We start from the raw sequence: 21777 nt of genomic DNA on the forward strand, positions 1-21777 counted from the left end.
GTCTTCTGCTGATGGAAAACATGTATAAAGAAAATTAAGCTCAAAATTGCATTTCTGAATATTTCTCTATTCAAATGACGAAACATTGCTGTTGAAAAAGCTTGTAGTTGTTATGCAGAAGCTAATTGACAGCCGACCAGCTCCCTGCTCTGCTTCATTCTAATTTGTCCACTTGCAGAAAAATAGATCCATGTGAGTCTTTGTTTTCCTCGTCTGAGCTGGCATCTGGATCAAAACTGTTCGGCTGGATAGCTCCGATATTGCTCTCCATTTTTGTTGCACCGGTAATGTTAGGTTGGGGGTGTGAAGGGCTGTAAGCTAGCGGGGGAGAGTTTAAACAGATGGGTGACGGGAAGTGGGAGCGGGCTTTCTCTGTGCCAACAGTCCCGGCCGCAACTTTGAGGCACATTTTGAATGAACTCCTGGGGCTCTGCAGCAACTGTGTCCCAGAATACAACACAGAATTTTCTTTTTGTTTTGCCCCCAAACAGCATAATATTAAAAAAAAACCCCACTGGGAATGCTTTTGAAACTGGTCAAGAGATGATTGGAGTGGGGCTATGATAAAATAGATATTTAACAAATTATCTTGATCTATGCACACTCAAAGTTTTTTTCTCAAACATCCGGAATAACAGCCATAAAAGTTGGAATTGTTGTGTTTTGCATCATTCCAAGACAAAATGTCACTAAAAACAGTATGATTGCAGCAGACATGTCTCTTTTAGCCTAATGTTTGCTTATGTTCTAGTTTAAATCTGCGATGGATTGAGCTATATCGAGCCCTTTCATTAGAAAAGAATCCTTTTTGGTCCCTGATTTTCACGTCTAACATTTCCAGGTTGTTGTTTTCAGTTGCTGTTATCTTGATGAAAGCTGCCTGAAGACACCATTCCCCTTTGTGAAGCTCAAACCGTCCGTAGTGTTGATTTTCTGTGAGCCAAACTGCACCCAGCTTTGTTGCGAAACATTTTCCGAGTGCTGTGTCTTAAAAATAACTTTGCTCGACCATGAACTCCTCAATGCCACACGGAGAGGTTTCATGAACCTCTGACAGGGAGGCAGAAACAATCCTACAGTAAACGTAAGACCAAAGTTTTCTAACTCTGTTGGTTATTAGCTCGCCTGGAGGACAGCAGCTTTTGAGCTGTGACCCTCTGTTGACCCCCTTTTCCCCTCTTGTCACATCTTTTCTCCCTCCTCCTGTGACAGTGTCTTCACACCACAATAATTCACAGTAAAGCTGCTAAACCTGGGTTTAGTGTTAAAATATTCAACACATTGACACAGCCACAATGAAACATTTCTCAACCGTTTGATCTTAGTTAAATAAAAATAAATGCATATATATATATTTTTACATTCCTTTAAACTCACCTCACCTCTCAGGACTGGTTCAGTATCTTCAAGCATCAGATCTTTTCATTTTTATGCTTAGACAATGTTGCCATTGTTTATTGGAAGCACTTGGATATTTAATACATGGGTTTGGAAAAAGAAATAGTTGAAAACAAAAATTAAAATAGACGCTGGTACGCTAAAAAACATAAAGGGAACGAATCACTGTTTTTGTTAGTGTAAGCCAAGACTCAATGCCAAGCTGACAACAAACTTTCTTTTGGTTTAATCCGTGGTCTGTCCCTGTTTTCTGAATTTAATACAGAAGTTACATTTTAGGTGTATTTTGGTTTAAGATTTCAGACCATTAAAGTTTAAGTAAGGGAACTTACACTTTAACTAAATTCCTGCTAAGAAGTAACCACGTTCTGGGTAAAACTGCTTTTTTTCAGAAAAAGAATGACAGAAGTTAGCTTATTTAAAAAAAAATATTATCTAAAAGTACATTTGTGGGTCTACACAGTGGTATATATGTTAATGCCCCTGCCTCACAGTGGAAAAGCCCCTGACTTAAATCCTGGCTGGGACTTTTGTGTGGAATTTGCACAGCCGAAAAAACATGCTTCGGTGAATTAGTGTCTCTAAATTGCCCCCTATGTGCACATGTGTGTTTGAGTGTGTGGCCCTACAACAGACTGGGGGACCTGTTCATGGTGTACCCCACCTTTGCCCAACAGCAGCTGGGTTGGCACCAGCAGCCCCGTGACCTTGGAGGGGATTCAGCAGGTTCTGAGGATGGATTGAGCATATTTTACTATTTAAAGTATCAAGTTAACAGTCCTTCCTGATAAATTAGTTCTATTCTTATCTGTTATGATATAAATACAAAAGCATTTTCACAAGGATTTTATCCTTTGGAGAAAAAAAACTCTCATACTTGTCTCACAGTCTCCTCTTTTATATCTTTACATTTCTACCATCTTTGCTTGAGGACTAATTTAGGGGGGGGGGGGGGGGATCTTTCTTTAGGCATTTTCTTTTACAGCTCTATTCCCATGGATGAAAGACTTGTTGTCATTACTCTGGCTGAGCAGGCATGCAATTATTATTTTTTCCTTCATTATCAATTTTCATATGGTTGGCACTTCCGTGAATTAAAAGGGACACCCTCCACTGGCCACGCGATTTGTACGTAGACCCCAAAGGTGGTCGTGGAAACTTGCGTAGCGACGCATGAACACAAGAGTTTTCAATACAGAAGCCTGAAACGCACAGTTACGTGCTTTTACATTGACTTTTTACTGGAAGTGGTCACTTGAACACGAATGTTGAGGGCTGTGTGAACATAGCTTTACAAACTGATTTACGCTGTGTAAAAATATTGTCAAATCTAAAAGAAACAGCATGACTTGCAACATTTTCCCTTTAACTTAGTCCAGTAGATGTGGTTTTAGCATCACCCTGATGTCCCGTTTTCATGGACATCTATATGATAATTTGCGCTCCATTTTCTGCATCCCCCCAGAAATATGCCTGGCTGTGTCTGCAGTTTTGTTCTAAACAAGATGCGAGCCTTCCATCTGAAAATACTTTCTTAATGAGTTACAAATACAGAAAATTTTCTTTTCAAACTTGCCACATACAGGCAATCAAGTGAGACATTCTTAAAATATACGTTGTGTAAAAAAAGTGGGAAGGTTCATCTCAAGAGGTTTTTTTTTGACTGAAACTGCCATGAGATTTAATCCCAATATCTAAGAAAATTTTAAAAATTCACCTGCTAATCTGCACTATCTGATTCTGATTGTTCTAATGCAGGAAGGCAGGAAGGAAGTATCATTATTGCATGAGCTAAGTCAATTTCCTGAGCTCTACTTGTATCCATCTCCACTGTGAGCTGAGTGATCAATCAGCGGCTCATGTTACAGTGGGAAACTGTGCGATGGGAGGTTGCCGCATGAAATTTCTGCAAAACAGCAGGACTTGGGGTGGCACCTTTCAGGACAGGAGAAAAAGAAAGGATAAATAAAAAAACATGTCTCCTCATTTGTCTCAGAGCTCCTGGGACAGGAAGTCCAGGCGTCAGCCAGTGAGGTCTAATGGGAGAAGAATCTCAGAATGCATAGCAATAATCGGATGCTCTTCGACCACCCACAAATTTCCATGCTGGGCTGCTGGCATCTTTGTCGATCTGCAGAGATTTTATTTTGTGAATGGCCCCATCCTTTATGCATGCCTGTGTGTGGGTGTTAATGATGTGCAACACATGTCTGGGTATACCCAAGATACTCCTGTCTTTCTCCTCTGTGCATCCATGTGTGAGTGTTACAGGAAAACAGTGACTAATGCCTGCCCCCCTCCTCTCTTCCGTAAGCTGATCTCTTCTCGAAGCGAGCAGGAAGTCTCTGGATGCTTTTCAGAAATGCTGCAATAACCAACACTTTTTAGCCAAACAGAAGAAGAAAAAAAAAGAAGAAAACTTGATTGCTCATCCACGCCTCGAGGATTTACCGCCAGGAGCAATGAGGTGAACAGGTCGTCCATTACCTAACTCAAACGGAGATGACCCGTGCAGGGCGCAGACAGCACAAGCAGAAATCTGGTGGTGCAGCATTACTCTGTCTGTGCAAACATGGAAATAGTTGGGTGCGGGGGGCAACCAACACACTTCAGACTGATGATGCTCATATAGTCATGGTGACGACGTAACGACCGATGAGCAGAGTATAACATCAAAGACACTGCTTGATGATATTCTGGCTCTTTTTGTCCATTTTCATTGAATATATCAGAGTGAACAAATTCTCCATTCATATGGATGGAGTAACCGAATATGACACTTAATTTACCACTGTCATAATGGACGCAGCATCTGCTGCATGCATAATTAATCCATGGCTCTTTTCCACATTGATAACAGCTCGACCCGGTCCTCACCTTGTCTTTGAGCACTGGTCAACGCCAAACACCTTATTACTCACATTCATTACAAAGCACACCCAACCGGGATAATGGGAAAATGTGTCTGTTCACTCTTGACAAGGTGGGCGGGACTTATCACATGTGGCACATAGATGAGAGCTTACAACCATTTAGTTACTCCAAGTTGCATAAAGTTAAAATGTTTCACAAACCCTGATGATTTGGACCCGAGAAGCACTAATCCCAGTTTAAGAGAGGATGGAATTATAGGAAAGCCGGAAAAAGAATATGATGTATAGCAAGTGATCTATTTTTAACTCTGAATCCTAATGAAACATCCATCTAGCAGCCATGAGCTTGTGCTTTCCCCCCTCCTTTTTTCTCTCCACAATGCATTAATTCACTTGAAACACTTGGAGAAATGGTGCAAAGAAGCAACTGGCTGAGACTTCACACTCTCTTTAAGATGCTTGGAACAAAAGTTACACATCATTTAATGATTGCGAGGTTTATTTTTAGATTTTGACATCAGGAACTTGTATATTTTTGCTTTGTTAAGTTTATATTCTCCTATTTTGCAAAAAAAAGGGGTGAAAATTAACGTTTTACCCTGAATTGTGAATGTGAAGTTCTGCGCTGCTGCAATGGGGACCAATGAAGCTAAACTGTAAGGAACTATGAGGGCCATTTGGCACAGGGGGGAATTACTTTCACCTCACCGATGTTTACTCCACAACAGAAGATAAAGGCATCCGTCCCATGACGCCAGCTCGAGTGGGGAACAATTGATTTTTCTTTGCAATAGTTTGGGTCAAAGAGGTTATGTGTGCGCTTTTGTCACTCGGATGGGATGCGCAGTTAAAAAGTGAATAAATATTAGTCAGCAGCAGGAGCGGCGGAGGCGGCGACGGCAACGGGCTTCCTCTGTCTCTGCACTGCGAGAGGCGGCGGACTCCAGGAGTTGTGTGGGATTTTCAGTGCCAAGTTTGACGGTTTGACTTCGCTCCACCGGGAGGACAAGAGGCTGTAATTGGTTTCTCAATGAAGGATCGTCAGCGGCTCCCTGGAGACTTGGCGGATCGTGGCGTTGGCGCGGCTCCATCGGACCTAAACGCACGCTTTGCTCGGCTCCTCTGAAGCACACAAGCGCGCAGTGAAGAGGGGGGGGAACTGTTGGAGCATCATCGCGCCGCGCGTCTCCACCTCGGGATTTGCGCTCGTTTCCCCAAATCCAGTTGGAGTTTACTGCGCAGATTTAGGAACCAAAAGTTTAACGCCACAATTTCAACATGAGCGACCTGGAGGAGGACTTTGCCAAGATCTTGCTGCTGAAGGAGGAGAGGATACGGGACTTGGAGAGGAGGCTTGCGGACCGAGAAGATGAGATTCAAGAATTAAAGAGAAAACTGCACAAATGTCAGTCTGTTCTCCCCAGCGCACAACTTATTGGACCCAGGACCCGCAGGGCGCAGGGCATCTCGGCGGAACCGCAGACGCACCAGGACCTGTCAAGACAGGCGCTTCGGAGATATCCTAAATCTGACTGGTAAGAGACAGTTTCAGCAGGCGGCTCTTTGCATTTCATGTGTGTTTTCTTCCCCCTGGTTAAATGAAAATATGTTTCCAGGAAAGCTTCCAATCGATGCTGGGCTATTAGGAGTATGCTTTAGTGTGGAGATTGATGTATTGATAAAAATCGCTTTACGCTCTGTCACCCACAAACACGGCAACACTGCTCTTTTCACAATGTCCCCCTTTTTGTTGTTGAAAAAACACCTTTAAAATCGTTTTTTTTCACAAGCGGGAATCTGAGAGCTTTGCCATGAATGGACCAGCACTTTCATTCTTGAGGGCGATGACGCAGCTCCAAGACAAGCTCCAGAAAGAGCTCCTAATTGATCAGATCCATCATGACAGTCCCACAGGACACAGGCTGGAGGAAGTGCTATGCATTATTGGCTTTTAGTAGCTGGATACAGAGGACCCAAAGTGCATGTCTAGGGATATTTAATACTCCATTAGAAAAGGCTTTGCTTGACCATATGCTTCTTTCATCACCTTTTCTTTGAGCTCACACCATCTCATTTTGAGTTTCAGCAGTGCTGAAGCTCACGAGAATCCATGGAAGATATTTGATATTGTACATTTTGACTTCATATTTACTTTGTTTTTTCATGTAAAAAGTTTAACATTATGTTTTTCTTTTGCAATCATAACATTTGTCATTTTTGTTATTCAGTTGAGAACTTTTTTGTGTGTGTTTTGAGAAAGATGCCCCTCCCCACTCCATTCTTGCATTCCAAATCCCAACTTCATTCTCATCTCACCTTTGACCTCACCTTCATTCACTTTCAAGGCCCTAAATGTACTCTGGACACCAAAAAGTATTTGCGTCCACATCAGGAACTGTTTTATAGCTTTCGTAAGAACTCTTGAAGATCAGAGATTAAACCAAAAAAGGTCATACCTTGGTAACAAAGACAAGTGCACTCCCACACATATGCATGTTGGTCTTTCAAGTACTTTCCAGAAACAATGCATTCCTCAGTCCACCATGATTAATCAAACCTTCACCTTAAAACTAAGTTGATACTCCTAAAAGTGTCCTACCAAAGTCAGGAGGTGGTCTTCCCAAGTACAAAAATGCACACATTTATTTGTGCTGCTTTATTTTGTGGCTAAATCACTCTAGTTCCATCCTGGTAGTTCTAGCCTGAAACTTCCCCCCCCCCCCCCCCCCCCCCCACACACACACACACCATATTTATCAGAGGTTTTGAGGGCAGACTCTTTGGTACTCCGTCGCTTTTCAACGCGTTAGGTGATCATATCAGAAATTGTCTGACAAGGCATATGAACAAGTACACACACTGACATGTTTGCACATAAATTGTGAGGACTTTGCACAAACTTCTTCCTGGACATTTACCTTGGTTATCATGTTTGTTGCTTAACTTAAGTTTCATATATTAAAATCAAAACCTTCCCCAAAATGTCTGTGCCAATAAAGCGTTCCAGTTTCATAAAGGATGCTAATTCCATTTGGAAGACTCTAACATGATAATAAATAGAACTATAAACATTCACTCATCCAAGCAACATTACTGTCTACACAACTGCAACAAACACTGGGGTTAATTCAGTTAGGGAGACCAGAACATTTCCGATTTTAATTCGTTGTAATATGCTGCTATTTGTAAACAGAGAAAGTTCTCGTTGTTCTTATTCCTTAATGAGAAACAAAAGGCTTATGAAACAATACATCTATCCATCTATGTTTCTGACACAACATTTGAAAAGAGAGTTGTTTCACAACCATGAACAAATAAACAGCCGTAAGAAATAACAAAATTAGTGGTTTTCCCCTAAGAATGATTCAAGTGATTGTGTGGCAGCTCTCTCATTCTTTCAGAAAAAAAAACAAGTTGAAATAATACACATTGTTTAGTCTGCACAGCTGGATGCTTCTCAGAAAAAGGTTGAATGAACCCACGGGTGTGTTTGCAAGCCCAAGGTGCCAGCCATGTCTGGAGAAAGTTGTCCACTGAAGTGGGGTCAGATTCAGTGTGATCCCTTCCCATTAGAGTGGCACCAGGCGGCGGCCGGCTCGTCTTCTCAGATTACAGCCAAAAGAAGCAGCGGATTCTGTTTCTATTGATCCGCCTAGGAAACGGGCAGAGCTGCAAGGCAAGAGAGGTGAAATCTGAAGCACTGAGGAGCTTTGAAGGACAGTGGGCTGGATTTCTGAGGTATGTAGACCCTGGATGCACCTGCAGTATCCCCAAGCAAGCTTTACTGTATTTTCATCTGTTTATTTAATAGAAAAAAAAGCATTAATATCCATTTAGAGCACATGTGTCAAACTCAAGGCCCGCGGGCCAAATGTGGCCCACCATGTTATTTTATGTGGCCCGCGAGAGCGTAAAAGTTTTTTATTTCTTAAAATAAAAACTTAAAATTGGTGTGTATTTTTTCATATCTAGGGGGAATTGGATTTAAAATATTGGAATGGGCAACTATACATTAGGACATAAACACTGTCCATATAACCTAACCTGGCAGAATCAAATTTAAAAGGATTTATGCTAAAGTAACAAGCAAACATTTGTTTTCTATCTGTTATTGTCACTTTAAAAAGTTATAATAAAGAAATAAATGAGTTATTTAACATTAAGGAGAGTAGTTAGGTTTATTTTCATTACATCTGGCCCTTTGAGGAAAACCACTATGCTGATGTGGCCCTCAGTGAAAATGAGTTTAACACCCCTGATTTAGAAGATAAACACTGTTGCTTAATTATTAAATGAGTTACTTTACACACTTTTGCAGATATATGCGCCGATTTAACAAGTCTTCCTCATCTGTAACACAAAGCACGGTTTGAAATGTTTGAATATGAACCCTCAAATCTTACTGGGAAAGCAAATCCTAAAAAACACAACCTTTTCTGAAAACTCATTATTTCAGATGATCATTTTATTCTCGTCCTGTGGTTTCCTTAAATCCGCCACACGAGGGCAGCTGTGGTCTGTTAATGGACCATCTGCCTCCAATCCCAGCTGTTTGGGAGACAGTTCTTAGCATCCAGGTTTATCCAAGAAAAATCCCCACCACCCCCTCTCCTCCTGCCCACCAGCGGTACCCGATTGCTGCTGCAAGCAGCTCCCCAATTCCATCAGATCGTCCTCGTCTACATGAGTTCGGGCGCTGTGGGGTCAGATTCCCTGAGCTTCAGATGACTCACTGGGATCAAGTGGTCAGACACCAGCGGCGCGCAGAGCGCACACACAGCACCAGATTAGATGTGGAGTCATGAGCATCTTTGGCATTTTGATACGACTAAATCTGCTTGGTGGAACTATACCTTTGCTGTAATTACCACAAAAATGTGAATATTTGCCAAGCAAAGTTTAATCATCCTGATTAATTAAGCTTTCAATTATTTATATATTTTCCAAATATCTTTCACCTTTTAAAACAAGCAATCCAACCCAAAACAAACAGTGACTCATTTGTGCGCTGAGGTTCATTTCCCATCACCTTCAACTTCATTAAGGCTGCGCTCTCCTCTGCGCGCGCAGAGGCAGCCTTGGGGCGCGTCGCTGAGGTATGAGAGCCCATGTGGCTTCCTCACTGACTTCTTTCTCAATCATGTGAGACGAGCGCAGCTCTCTGTGGAGCGGCACACTGCATTGTGGCGCGGTTCCTGCAGGCGCCCTGCTCACCAAATCGCACTCGGGGAGGCGATCCCACGCTGTCACATAACTGCGCGCGCGAGGTGGAGAAAGAGAGAGAGAGAGAGAGAGAGAGGGATGAAGACGGGGACATTAAACTTTGCGTGATTGTGCCTGTGATGCTTTCACGTTCACCGTGGAAGTCCTCCGTTTCCCGTCGTTCGCTGTCAACACAGCAGCCGCGACCTCTCAGAACTGTTCATGCCGGAGAAAGTTTCCGCGCCACTCGGAAGAGGAGCGAGGGTGAAGAAGACTAGGCAGCAAAGCGCGCGCTAAACTTCTCGGAAACGTCGGCGCTAAAACATGGGCACTTTGCGCGACCTCCAGTACGCGCTCCAGGAGAAGATCGAGGAGCTGCGCCAGAGGGACGCGCTTATTGACGAGCTGGAGCTGGAGCTCGACCAGAAAGACGAACTTATCCAGAGGTTACAGAACGAACTGGACAAGTACCGATCTGTGATCAAACCGGCAACCCAACAGGTCCACAAGCAGAATGAGCTGCACGAGCAGCAGCGCACGAAGAGGCAGGCTATTTCTGCAGAACCCACTGCGTTCGACATCCAGGATCTTAGCCACGTCACCCTGCCTTTCTACCCCAAAAGCCCACAGTAGGTGTCCACCTTTCATTTGGTCAAGTATTCACATCCATTGTCGTGTTTGCGTTCGTCCTTCAACACCTGTGGGATTCTTGTGCGTTCGTGTTGCGCAGCAGGTACTTCACCTGTAGCGCAAGGAAGAGGCGCACGCGTGCACGCACACAGACGTGCGTCTACAGACTGAGAGGCAAGACTGGGAGGAAAAAGTGAAATCAAGCTTTCAAACCAATACATTAAGTAGTGAGTGTTATCAATACTGGCAGCAAGGCAAGCAAAGGCTAATTAACAGAAATCCCCCGCGACACCACGAGACAATTAAAAGTCTATTGAGGGACTACAGGGATAATTTTGGGTTTACATGAAGATTTGCCGCCTTTGAGCGTAAAATAAGTTTTACTTTCAGCAGCTGCTGGATTGTAGTTTATTCACAAGCTTCCATGGAAACAGACCACTCACTTTGATATCTGAACCTGAAGCAAAAGGCAAAAACACACAAAATAAGTTACTATGATTTTGGACATATAGATATTTCCAATCATAAAAACATTTCTAACTCATAATGAATTCTGCGTCACTTGAAGTTTGTTATTCAGCTGACAAATGCATTTAATCTGAAGACAGTCAGGTTCAAAACCCCAAAATATACTGTATGTCACAAACAACAAAATAATACTTTATTATTATAACTTTTTTCCAAATAACCTTGACGTCTCAGACTTCCTGTCAAAGCTGAGTGATCATCTCCTAATTCCCTTTTGCTCCAAGTGTTTTACATTTGTATTTTTTTTCAAAGCTCCAGCATGTGAGGGTTTGTGACTTTGGCTCTGCTGTCTGGGTCTTGTTTGATGTCAGTTGCGTTTGATTTGCTCGGCGGTCTCCTTTTTTTTGCTTCTGTCACACCTGTGTTCTGTTAGCAACCCCCCCAGCTGCTGCTGATTATTCTCCAGATTAGTCCATGCTTTCTGTTCCCCTGCCTGCTTATTTTTGTAACCGCATGTGTCATTTATGTCAAGGTAGTAGCTTTTAGCTTTAGTTCTTCAGGCTACTTCAGTAAATCAGTGAAGATTTGGCCAACTCACCCTCTGGATCTTACATTTCCAAGAAAAAAAACCAAACACAAATATCAAATGTGTTTCCTCCTTCAGAAATAGTGATGCATTCAAATTTTTTTTTGAAAAATGTACAAATACTTAGTTATAACCATGCTAATACCATTAATAGGACTATATTTCATACATTGCCTAAAAGCTAATTTAAGCATTAGACATGACAACTTTTTTGATTATCTCAGTCCCTGTATGGAGTAACATTTTGAGTCCTAATTACTCCTCTAATAGTCATAATTGTGATCCATTTATGCACTAAACAAATTACATCAGTGGTTTCTGTACCTTTAATAGTGTTTACGTTTTTTTTTCTTCTTATTTTCATTTGAGTGAAGTTGGGTTTTTTATTTTGTGTAAAGGATTTATTCAGATCCGAAAAATGTCTAAGAGAAAATAACTTTGCTTTACTGCTTAATTATGTCATTACCCTTGTGGATAAACAACCATCTTTAATACCTTTTTTATTATGTTCTGCATGTTGGAATGCAGCCATAAAGTCTGTTCCATTTCAACAAATAGTTTTTCTTTTTGCTTCCATACAGCGCCCTTAGAACGCTCTCTTTGTATCATCTCTCTTTGTTTTGTCTCATTTTTGTGAGCCTCTCCTGTTTTTCTGCCACCCCTCTCCTCTTTTTCCTCCTTAAAGTGCATATTTTCTCCTTTTAAGGAAGGCTGAACTTGCTCTGCCTAAACTTCAGTGGATGGAAGCAAATGTCTCATTCTCGTAAAGTAGGGGAAGGCAGATGTTTTTGTAAGGGTCTTGCTGGAGGAGCTTACTCAACCTTGGCAGCGATTGGAATTGAAAGGCTTCGAGCCTCCTGGGTGTAAATATAACAGAAATGGGGTCAATGAGGCACATTTCCAGAGCACTGGGGGTCAGCTTTGGTGGGGGCGGATTTTGAACTCGATTTTGTTTGGTTGATTCGACATGTTTTCTGCTGTGTAATGTGCACAAAAAGGTCTGTTGTGGAGCATCATCTTAAAAACTGTTGCTCCCCAAAAACCAAGACTCCTTTGTTAAAGTTTATTCCCACTAAGACGAATTGGATCTAATTATTTTCTTGTTGAATAAATGACATATTTGAAAATAGATGTATGAGAAAAATGTAAAGTTACACCTTCAAGTGCTAAATTAAAAAAATATATATTTTTATGCGCAGCAGCTTTAAATTGTATAAACCCCCAGAATAACTGGATGCTTGTTTCTGAACCTTTTCATCTCCAACATTTAATGGAAATGACGTGACTTGAATCTTGGATAGACAGAGACGCTCGTCCTGTCAATGCTAAAAACTGCACACTGTTCTGCTTATTTGATTTTACTGCTGCCGTGAAAGTAAAGTATGCAAAGCTGATGCTGCAGGTCACAGGACTACAAGCCTGTAAAGAAACATGGCTTTGAGTGAGCTGCTTTTCTCAGTGTGGAATCAATGATCCATCCAAATCTTGTGGGCTGTGAAAACAATCTGCTTGTTTTAGAGGATTAAATATGATGTTTTCCAAATGAAAGACGCCTCTTCTTCTTTTTATTTCACATTTCCTGTAGTGTTTCTGTTGCCTACTAAATCTATTCTCCTTCCTTCCATTCTGTTTGGAAGTCTTAATTCTTGGGTCAATAATGGGAAGTTCTTCATTAACTTAGCTCTTATTCACAAATTGCAAAATCATGAGTTTTAAAAAAAATGATTTGTAGCATTCTTGATTTAACCCAAACTAAACGGGGGAAAAAAAAATATTAGAGCGCTGGAGTCCTTTAGATGCCGGTGATATTTATAACTGGTATTTACGCACCATGTACCAGATGTGGTGGCTGCTCCCTGTCGTATGCTGCCATCTCCTTGGTTTATTCTCAATACAGCCACGCTGTCTCTTTCCAGAAGTGGTTTTGTGACTCACAATCAAACCGAGACGCGGATTCGTGTGACCTTAAAAGTTCAACACGAGCAGAAGTGAGATTATAAAGCACCCGGTCATAAACACTCTGAAAAGGAGTTTGTTTTAAAGCAGACGCGGAGCTCGGCGCTGGAGTCTAAATAATTCTGGGCACCCCGATTCTGTTGCCTGACATTGTTTGTGCAGATATGCAGACCCTGCTGTTGGCATGCAGCTTGTGAAGACCTTTCCATAAATACCTTCCAGGTTGTTTACTCTTTGAGACTAAGGCTTGCCAAGGCATAGGAACTCACTGAAAAATGCAAGACATGCCTCACCACCAATAGTTGGAATTTGGGGTTTGTGGGTATTTTCTGTTACTGGTATGGGTTAATACTGGCACATCAACTTCATTCATTGAGCTGACACGTTGTCAAATCTAACCAAGCTTTTTAGACTGAAGAGTTGACGAACTGTTCTTCAGTCAGTCCGTCCGTCAGTCAAAAATCTATTTGATCTTTATCGTCTCTGATCATTTCTCTACATTTGAGATGATCAGACTCGCATGTGTTTTTGGGTCAACACATGTACACCTTTTAAACTCCCAGTGATGCACTTTTTACTACAAATTTCAAGAAAACCCTTCTGCCATAATATTATCTAACATTGCCAGCTTGTTGTTTCTGCGTGACAAAGCAATATCGCTGAAATGCACATTAGTTATAAAGTTCATTTTCTGTCTTTCCTGCTGGATGACTGAAGTGAACACACAACTATAGAAAAGCCTGAATGACTTTGCTGTCTGAAGGAGAAATTGGCTTTCAGAGGTGCCCCCTGAATGGCAACAATCTGCTTCCTTTAGGCCTGTATTTTCTTATTCACCAACTTCTTTCAGCAACTGAAGGGAAGGAAAAAGGCTTCACCTTGAGGTGTTCAAAAGGAGGACATGTTTTTTTTTTTCATGTATTAATTCCTAATGTTCCTGTTCTCTTTCATTCAAACTTCTATAATTGCCAACAAGTTTTACATTTTTTCATCCTAAATGAGAACAATTTGCATTGGTTTACTCTTTCTCCAGGTCCAAAGACCTGATCAAGGAGGCCATCTTGGATAATGACTTCATGAAGAACCTGGAGTTGTCACAGATTCAGGAGATCGTGGACTGCATGTACCCTGTGGAGTATGGAAAGGACAGCTGTATCATAAAGGAAGGCGATGTGGGCTCATTGGTGTACGTCATGGAAGGTAAAAAGCACACAGCATGAGGAGACTCAGATCATTACAAACAATCACCACTAAGAACACCAAATCGAAAAAAAAAAAAGTGGTCTCTAGCATCTTGCGGACTCCATGTCTCTTCAAAGGGACCAGCACGGAAATCACAGATGTCAAATTAAAGGGCATTATTGATAAGATTCTGCGGGAAGATGGATGCTTTTTGAAGCTATATGATCCAACCATGTCATACAGATTTTTACAGTTTTCTGTCAACTGCAGGTTTCATTTCTCATAAGCAGTTTTTCTCCAGCCTGCTGTTTCCTTTCCCTTTTTTTGAATAAAGAGTATGAAAGCTCTGCTTACAATACCAGCAGCACAATGTCCTTTCTGGGACTGATAGAATGTATGAAAAGACAGTTTTGCTGGTTGGTCTGCGACAAGGGCCTTTGCACTAAAGAATTCATTGAGCAATAGCCCCTGCCAATAGATTTGACCTCAGTGAAAATGGCCTCAATCAATGTCTGGGCGATGTAATTGATTGTAATGTGGGAGGGAACGTGGATATTCTCAGACATGCTCACAGTCTTGGCTGCAGAACCACTCCACTTTGTATTTTTCCTTTTCAAAAATACTATTTAGGAGAAAAAACAGTGATTTTGTAACTCAAAAGAAAGCCAAAAATGATCAGTTTTTGTTTATTTTACTTATATATATTTCTTCTGTTACTCCCCCCTGTTTGTTATTGCAAATTTGCACTCACAGTTTAGAAATTCATTGGAAATGATTGTAAATTTGGGAGTTCAGTTTAGGAGGTGAAAGAACACACATCATCAAAAATCTTTTTTTTTTTTTTATATCTGTCACAGCTGGCAGTAGGTGAGTTTGGTACATTTCACACAGAACTAAAGCTGCAACATTAATGGGGGGAATTCTCATCTGCATGAAAAACTCTAGTGAAGTGCAAAATGGGAGAAAATCTGCAGAAAAAGCTTGATGTGGTTGTAAATTTGTCAAGAGGGGTTTCCGGAAAAACATTAGGATGAAAAATAAACAGCATTTGCCTAAGTGTAGCTTGAAAATGTAATAATTTTGGAGTGGTACCCTTATTATTTCATTCTTCACATCTACTATTTTCAATTTTCTGTCAACTTTGTGTTTGACCCCTTTGCTTTTAAAGAAGAGTTCTTTAGCAGTGTTTCAAGAGCAACACAAATAGTGGTGTAGGGAACAGGGGAAACATTATTCGAGCACTCTTCATCACTTGAAAAGTTTCGCAATAAATGTATTGATAGTTCTATAATGCATAATGATATTCTGCCATGCGGATCTCCTTTCCAAATGATATGTTACTCAAAACTCGCAGCACTTTCCATCGCATTCACATAGAAGTGGGAAGTAGTGCTTGACATTAATACCAAAGAGACCAGCATTGAAGTGACTGAATTCCATTGCTTTAGAATACTGATGCACCCTCTGGTGGAGCGCACCTTTAAAAAAGATCTATATTGGAGCCCAAAACCAGCTCAGTGGCCTTGTGGTTAGAGTGTCCGCCCTGAGGCTGGAAGGTCGTGGGTTCAATCAATGGCCGAGTCATACCAAAGGCTTTAAAAATGGGACCCAGTGCCTGCCTGCTTGACACTTAGCATTAAGGGGTTGGATTGGGGGTAAAATCCACCAGAAATGGTTCCTGAGCGTGGCTGTGTCTGCAGCTCACCGCTCCCCCAGGGGATGGGTCAAATGCAGAGAAAAAATGTAATTTAAATTTTTTAAAAACAGCTTAAAATCCCCATAGTTCTTTTCTTCCTGTTTAGGGTTGACACTAGTGACTGTAAAAGAAGATGTGTTCAACTTAAGTAGAGGGACAAAAAAAAACCAAAACAACCATGGTGGTTGGTATTTTACCAGGATATGACCTCATTAAACTGGTCATTTTTCTATTTTTAAAACCAAATATCCTTGGTTATGACAGAGTTTCAAAATAACTCCTGTTTGACGTAAAGCAGGACAGAACTTGCTAAACAGGTGTGTTTATCAGCGACTGGTGAGGGCAGAAACAAACACATTTAATAGATGGACAGAAACATGACAAAAACCATGGACGAACAAAAAGACGGCAAAGCAGACAAGGTGACGAATGTGACACTGAGGAGAATTAACATAAATCAAGACAGCTGTGGATGATTTGCAACTTAAACCGGGTGTGACTGACGGGGAAAATAGTAACGAGAACATGACAGAAAACCAAACAAAAGTATTCAGTTCTCACATCATTACGTACAAGTTCTTTTGCTGAACCAATGCCAGAACTTTGGTATGAAGGATAAATGACAATTGTGTTAAACGAACAGATTATAAAGTGCAACACTTTACAGTACTGGAGAACAATGCACATAAATTAGCTGATTCTTTTGCGCAGAAAAATGCCTTTTGACATTTTGCAACACTTTGGTTGAAGAGTTACAGTATGTCAAAAGTGTGTGTTATTTAGGGGTCGTGTTAAAAGGTTAAGTAAGGGATAGTGTTCGAAGAAGTGTGCTTGATCAGAAATTAAAGCATGCCGTGGAAGCTTGAATCATCCGACGCAAAGGGGACCATCGTCACTTACAATATGAATAAATATTCTGTCAGTTTTTTGTACTTTAGTCTTGGTATTTTTTCTGTTTAGATCACTTTTTTCACATAAAGTGGACTATTTGTTCCATGGTGCAGCGCACTGTTACGCTAACATAACAACGCGCCGCACCATGGAACAAATAGTCCGCTTAGATGGCATCAACCTCAACTGCAGCAGCAAAGGAAAGCGATATATGTATTGATCATCACGATGGGTTAAATAAAGCATCAGTTCAGAGAGAAAGTCCAGATGATGAAGCAAAAGATTGTTTTAAAGAAGCCGGCGCAGTGATATAAAACATTTAGCCTATGTGACCGGAACTTCTTTTTTAGATGTGCATCATAACTGTGGTTTATCACTTTTTAATACACAGCCAGCAGCCAATCACGTAAGGGTTAATGGCCGACGAAGTGTGCGGTTACTACTTTTTAACGCACGCCGTGGAAGCCTGAACCGTCCGACGCGAAGTGGAGGACGGTTGCTTCCGCGAAGTGCGTTAAAAAGTAGTAACCGCACACTTCGAAGGCCATTAACCCGCTTATACCATGGTCACTTACAAAAGCAATACATATTAACCAGGTTTTAGTCCTTAATTCTTGTTTTTTTTTTCGATTTGGATCACTTTTCTCATAAACAGCGTACTATATGTTACGTGATGCGGCGCATCGCGCCGCATCACGTAACATATAGTCCGCGTCGCGCAGCACCACCGCTGCAGTTAAGATTCGGCGATATATATATGCTGATAGTCCCGATGGGTTGAATAAAGCATCAATTCAGAGGGAAAGTTAATCGCTTACCGCTTGTTTTTGCCCAGATGATATAGCAAAAGGTTGTTTTACAGAAGCCGGCGCAGTGATACAAATCATTTAAGCTAGTCGACCGGAACTTCTTTTTTCACCGTGCGGTTATCAGGTTTTAACGCATACCCAGCAGCCAATCAGAATCGAGTATTCAACCGGACCATGGTATAAAATTGAGTATTCACTCGGACCATGATATAAAAAGTGTCAAAGCATCGGCTGGCTTTCTTTAGCATAAGTGTGTTTCAATACAACTGTACGTCAAATTGTGACATAGAAATATAAAATGCTCTATTACCCTAAGACTTTTTTTGTGTTTCTAACTGGGACTGAATGCACAGAACCTGATCTGCTTTTTATCCATCCATTGATGAGATTAAGCAAAGATATGCAGAAAAGAGTTGGAAACAAACAAGACAGAACAAAGCCGCTGCAAAGCCTGACTTTTTGTTGCTCGTCGGTTCAGTGACATTCAAAGGTTGCTATTTAACAGTTGTGAATAAATCAGGCTAGACATTTTGTCGATGTTCTTTCAGAGTTTATGTTGCTAAAACAAAAGATTTGTGACAAAGTTGGTGGCCTCATTTTTGTTTAAACTAGTGGAGAAAGTGAAGTTCAGTGCTTTACCAATTTGTAATTGTTTACAAGCACAAATTTAATATTTTTAGGCTAAAAGGAGTGGGATTTATAAGGATTTTTGTGCAAACATCCCACACTTGCAGCCTTACTTTCTATTTTCTTTTTGAGAATTTCAGTCACACAACTTGAATGTGGCTCACTGCCATTTGTAGGCGACTCACTGAGGCCAACTTTCAGCACATGTAGGTACATTTTGCTGAAGTTGACCTCTGTGCTTAAGTTGGATTTATAGGCAGGATTTCAGTAATAAGAGAATATTTTTAGATTACGCTGGTGGTGCTTTGCTTAAGCAAACGGCATGACTTTTGGCCCTTATCTACAGTCAGCAGAGAGAAGTCTAATATGCAAAGAGTTTGTGCAAAACCGATGCAAAACACAACTGTGGACAGATACCTTGGATTAACTGCTAGGTTTTTAAGAAATATTAGACTTGGATTGCACTCTGTGACACAATCAGGTATTAAATTTATATTTTCCCATGCATCCCATGCATTTTTGTTGTTTTTTCACACCAATGTGTTGTGGATAAACGACTTGTGAGTTAAACCACCACCTGAAAAAAAGGAAAAAATAAGGCTTTTTTCACAGTTAGCCAGAGCACAAATCTCTCCTGAGCCTTAAAGTCTTTGGTCAGTGAATTTCAATCTCTCCACATGATGAGGAGTCTAAGAAGAGGATTGCTTCAGAGGTAACTTGCCATGCCTTGCACCTATTCAGCATATGTCCCACTGCAATGATGGATAGCTTTTTTTGTGAGCGCAACAGAAAGAGAGAGATGAAAGATATAAATCTGTTAAACGATTAATTATCGAGGGGTTTTGTGATTTTCTCTTTGACAGTGATAGAAGAAAGAGCCGGGCTGTAATTGGAAACAGGGCCTCAGTTGAGCAGTGGTCACGTGCCATCCAGCATCAAAAGTTAGTTAATTAATTTCTATTTACTATCCCCTCAGGGATGCTGAGCATAAATATATTTATTTTTTACATTTTTACATGAGGCATTCCATTTCTTTTTTGGCAGCTGCTCCATCTGTCTTCCTTTGGTTCGAGAGGGACAAGCTTGTAATGAAGCCAATTGTAGGTTTACACTCTGAAACCAGGAAGTTCTGTTCTGCTGTGTGAGGTTGGAGCTTCATTTGCATTAGTTCATTTGCAAAGAAAATAAGGTAGTGATGAAGTCATCAGTTACAAAGCAGACATTCATTTAGACTTGTGAGCTATAATGCATCAGGTTGCTAGGCGTATGTGAAACACGTATTTTACATTTTTTTTTAAAAAAAAGGGCAATAAATCATCACATTTGATTTAAATACAGTTTTTTAGTGGTATATTGAATCTGCCAGATTTTAAATAAACCAAACGTTTTTAACAGCACATTTCCTCTATAGTTGGAAATCACACAGAACTTGTGGCAAACCAGCTTGCTTTTCCACAGATGATTTAATCTATCTTTTTCCTGATTTTTTAATGTGTTTCGGCCATAAGCACTGAGCTGCCACAAGCATCTGTCCTCTTTTAAGCACCGATCACAGCTGAAAGACAAAGGCTCACGTTTCCATGGAAATGGAATAGGCTTTTGATTGGCAGTGTCATCGCCAAAGGCCCATTCAGGTGTCTAATGATGATGATAATAACTAGTGTAATCACGTCCAATTACTCTCAAGTATTTTATACGCAGAAAAACCCTTTGCAATTTCCCGCATAGTGTAATTTTGGTTAATTTAATGAAACTGTTTGCAGTAACGAATGTGTCTTTAGAGAATATGCTGAATAGAAATAAAGCACCTGTTGTCCCAACTGTTTTGTTAAATAGTAAAATAATAAATTATCTTTTTTAAATGGAATACGTCATGCAGTTTGGAATTAAAAGTATACAGGTTTAGACAAATTTATTTTTTCTCCTAATGATTACTCTGCAAATCAATCTAATTCATTTGGTGATTTGATCTTTGAAAAGGTCACCCTTTAAAAAAATGTCAATCATAAATTTATTGATGTACTCCAACCTGTGAAAATAAAGCCTCAAAGACAATCAATTTATGAGAGCGTGTTTATTTCTTGTATCTGTGCCGCAGTTTAAAGCTTCAAAAGACTTTAAAAAAAAGGGGACACTAAATAGAATTCTGCAAACAGATCAACATGTAATTAACTGGTCATTTTTAGTGAATTTGCCAATCAGGATGAATCCCTTTAAAGAAGCTGGGCGATACAAGGATATATTTTTCTGATTAAATTCCTCTAGTAGCAGATTTTTAGCAGAAATCTTGCAGATCCCTTAATCTATGATTTTGTTTTATAATTTCCTTTTGAATAATTATTCCCACTGCTGCTTTGCTAGCTGGTCAACAGTTTGTCCATAACATTTAGATAAAATAACAGTGACTCCGCCTTTGCTTTTTCATTATAAAGACAAGCTGTGCTCATGCAAGACTCCTTCTACCAGGGGGAGCATCTCTGCTGGTTGCTGTGGACAAGAGTTCATTTCCTCTGTCTGCTTCATTTGGAAAGCTCATATAAACTCTGGTGAGGGACACGAAAACAGACCCTGGTTGACCTAAAAATACAAACGTATTGGGAAGAAGCCATGAAAACAAGCATGTGTTGAGACGAAAATAACTGGAGCCAGGCGCAGTTCACCATGTAACAGCTAGGGGGCTTGTCATAAAAAATCATGTTTGATGTTTCACGAATCCCGTTTTCAACAGAGACAAACATGTTTATATTCTGGTTCCAACATTTTCACCTATGTGGCTAGATTATGATTCCATGACAACTGTGCTAGAGTATAATCTTTGTGCCATTATTTCAAGTGCAATACTCGCTGTTTTGAGCCTAAAACTTAAAAAAAATGAGCTTAAAAACATTTTTTTGCACTTGAAACAAAAAAATCCACTTTAAACTCAAAAATATGTGCAATAAAAACAACTTTAACTCGAGAAGCTCTCTCTTCTGCGCTCAGACGGGATCAGGTTTGTGCGCGATTGGAAAAACTTCTGACCAATCAGTCTTTTTGTGTTGCCTTTTGTAGCAGATTTATAACGCGGTGCGGTGCCATGCTCTGTTTCGAGAGAATTCACTCTCTGGAGTGAAAATGGTTTTGATTGTACGTTTTTTTACCTTTCAAGATTAAAATTATTTTGTTAGCACATTTTTGGGAGTTTCAAATGCATTATTCCGTTTAAAGTGCAAAATAATTCTTTGAGCTCACAAACATTTTTACCAAAAGTTTTGCGCTCAAAACAGTGACTGTTGCGCTTGGAATACTAGCATAAAAAACTATACTGTAACAATCCAGCCCATGAGCCTTATGGGCTGAAGGCGGGGCTAACCCCCAGGTCGCTACAATACTTTGTAATGAATTTTATATTTGACCTCAAAATTCTACTTCACTTCTTGATGCCTGAATTTATTTCCAGCTGTGAAAAAAACATCATTT

The 21777-nt window shown here is 40.5% G+C and overlaps 1 protein-coding gene across 3 annotated transcripts in view; it reads left to right on the forward strand.

Annotated features, from left to right (window-relative positions):
• Nucleotides 1-5194: 5194 nt before the first annotated feature.
• prkg1 (protein kinase cGMP-dependent 1) overlaps nt 5195-21777 on the forward strand; it is a 96572-nt gene continuing 79989 nt past the window's right edge. The window contains 2 exon segments of one of the 3 annotated variants that reach the window (NM_001104714.1): nt 5195-5806; nt 14147-14313. In NM_001104714.1, coding sequence (NP_001098184.1) covers nt 5550-5806; nt 14147-14313 — 424 coding nt within the window. In that variant the 5' untranslated portion in view covers nt 5195-5549. 3 annotated transcript variants of the gene reach the window in all.

Source organism: Oryzias latipes, chromosome 15 (assembly GCF_053564925.1).
Source record: "Oryzias latipes strain Hd-rR chromosome 15, Olatipes_Hd-rR_3.1".
Lineage (NCBI taxonomy): Eukaryota > Metazoa > Chordata > Actinopteri > Beloniformes > Adrianichthyidae > Oryzias > Oryzias latipes.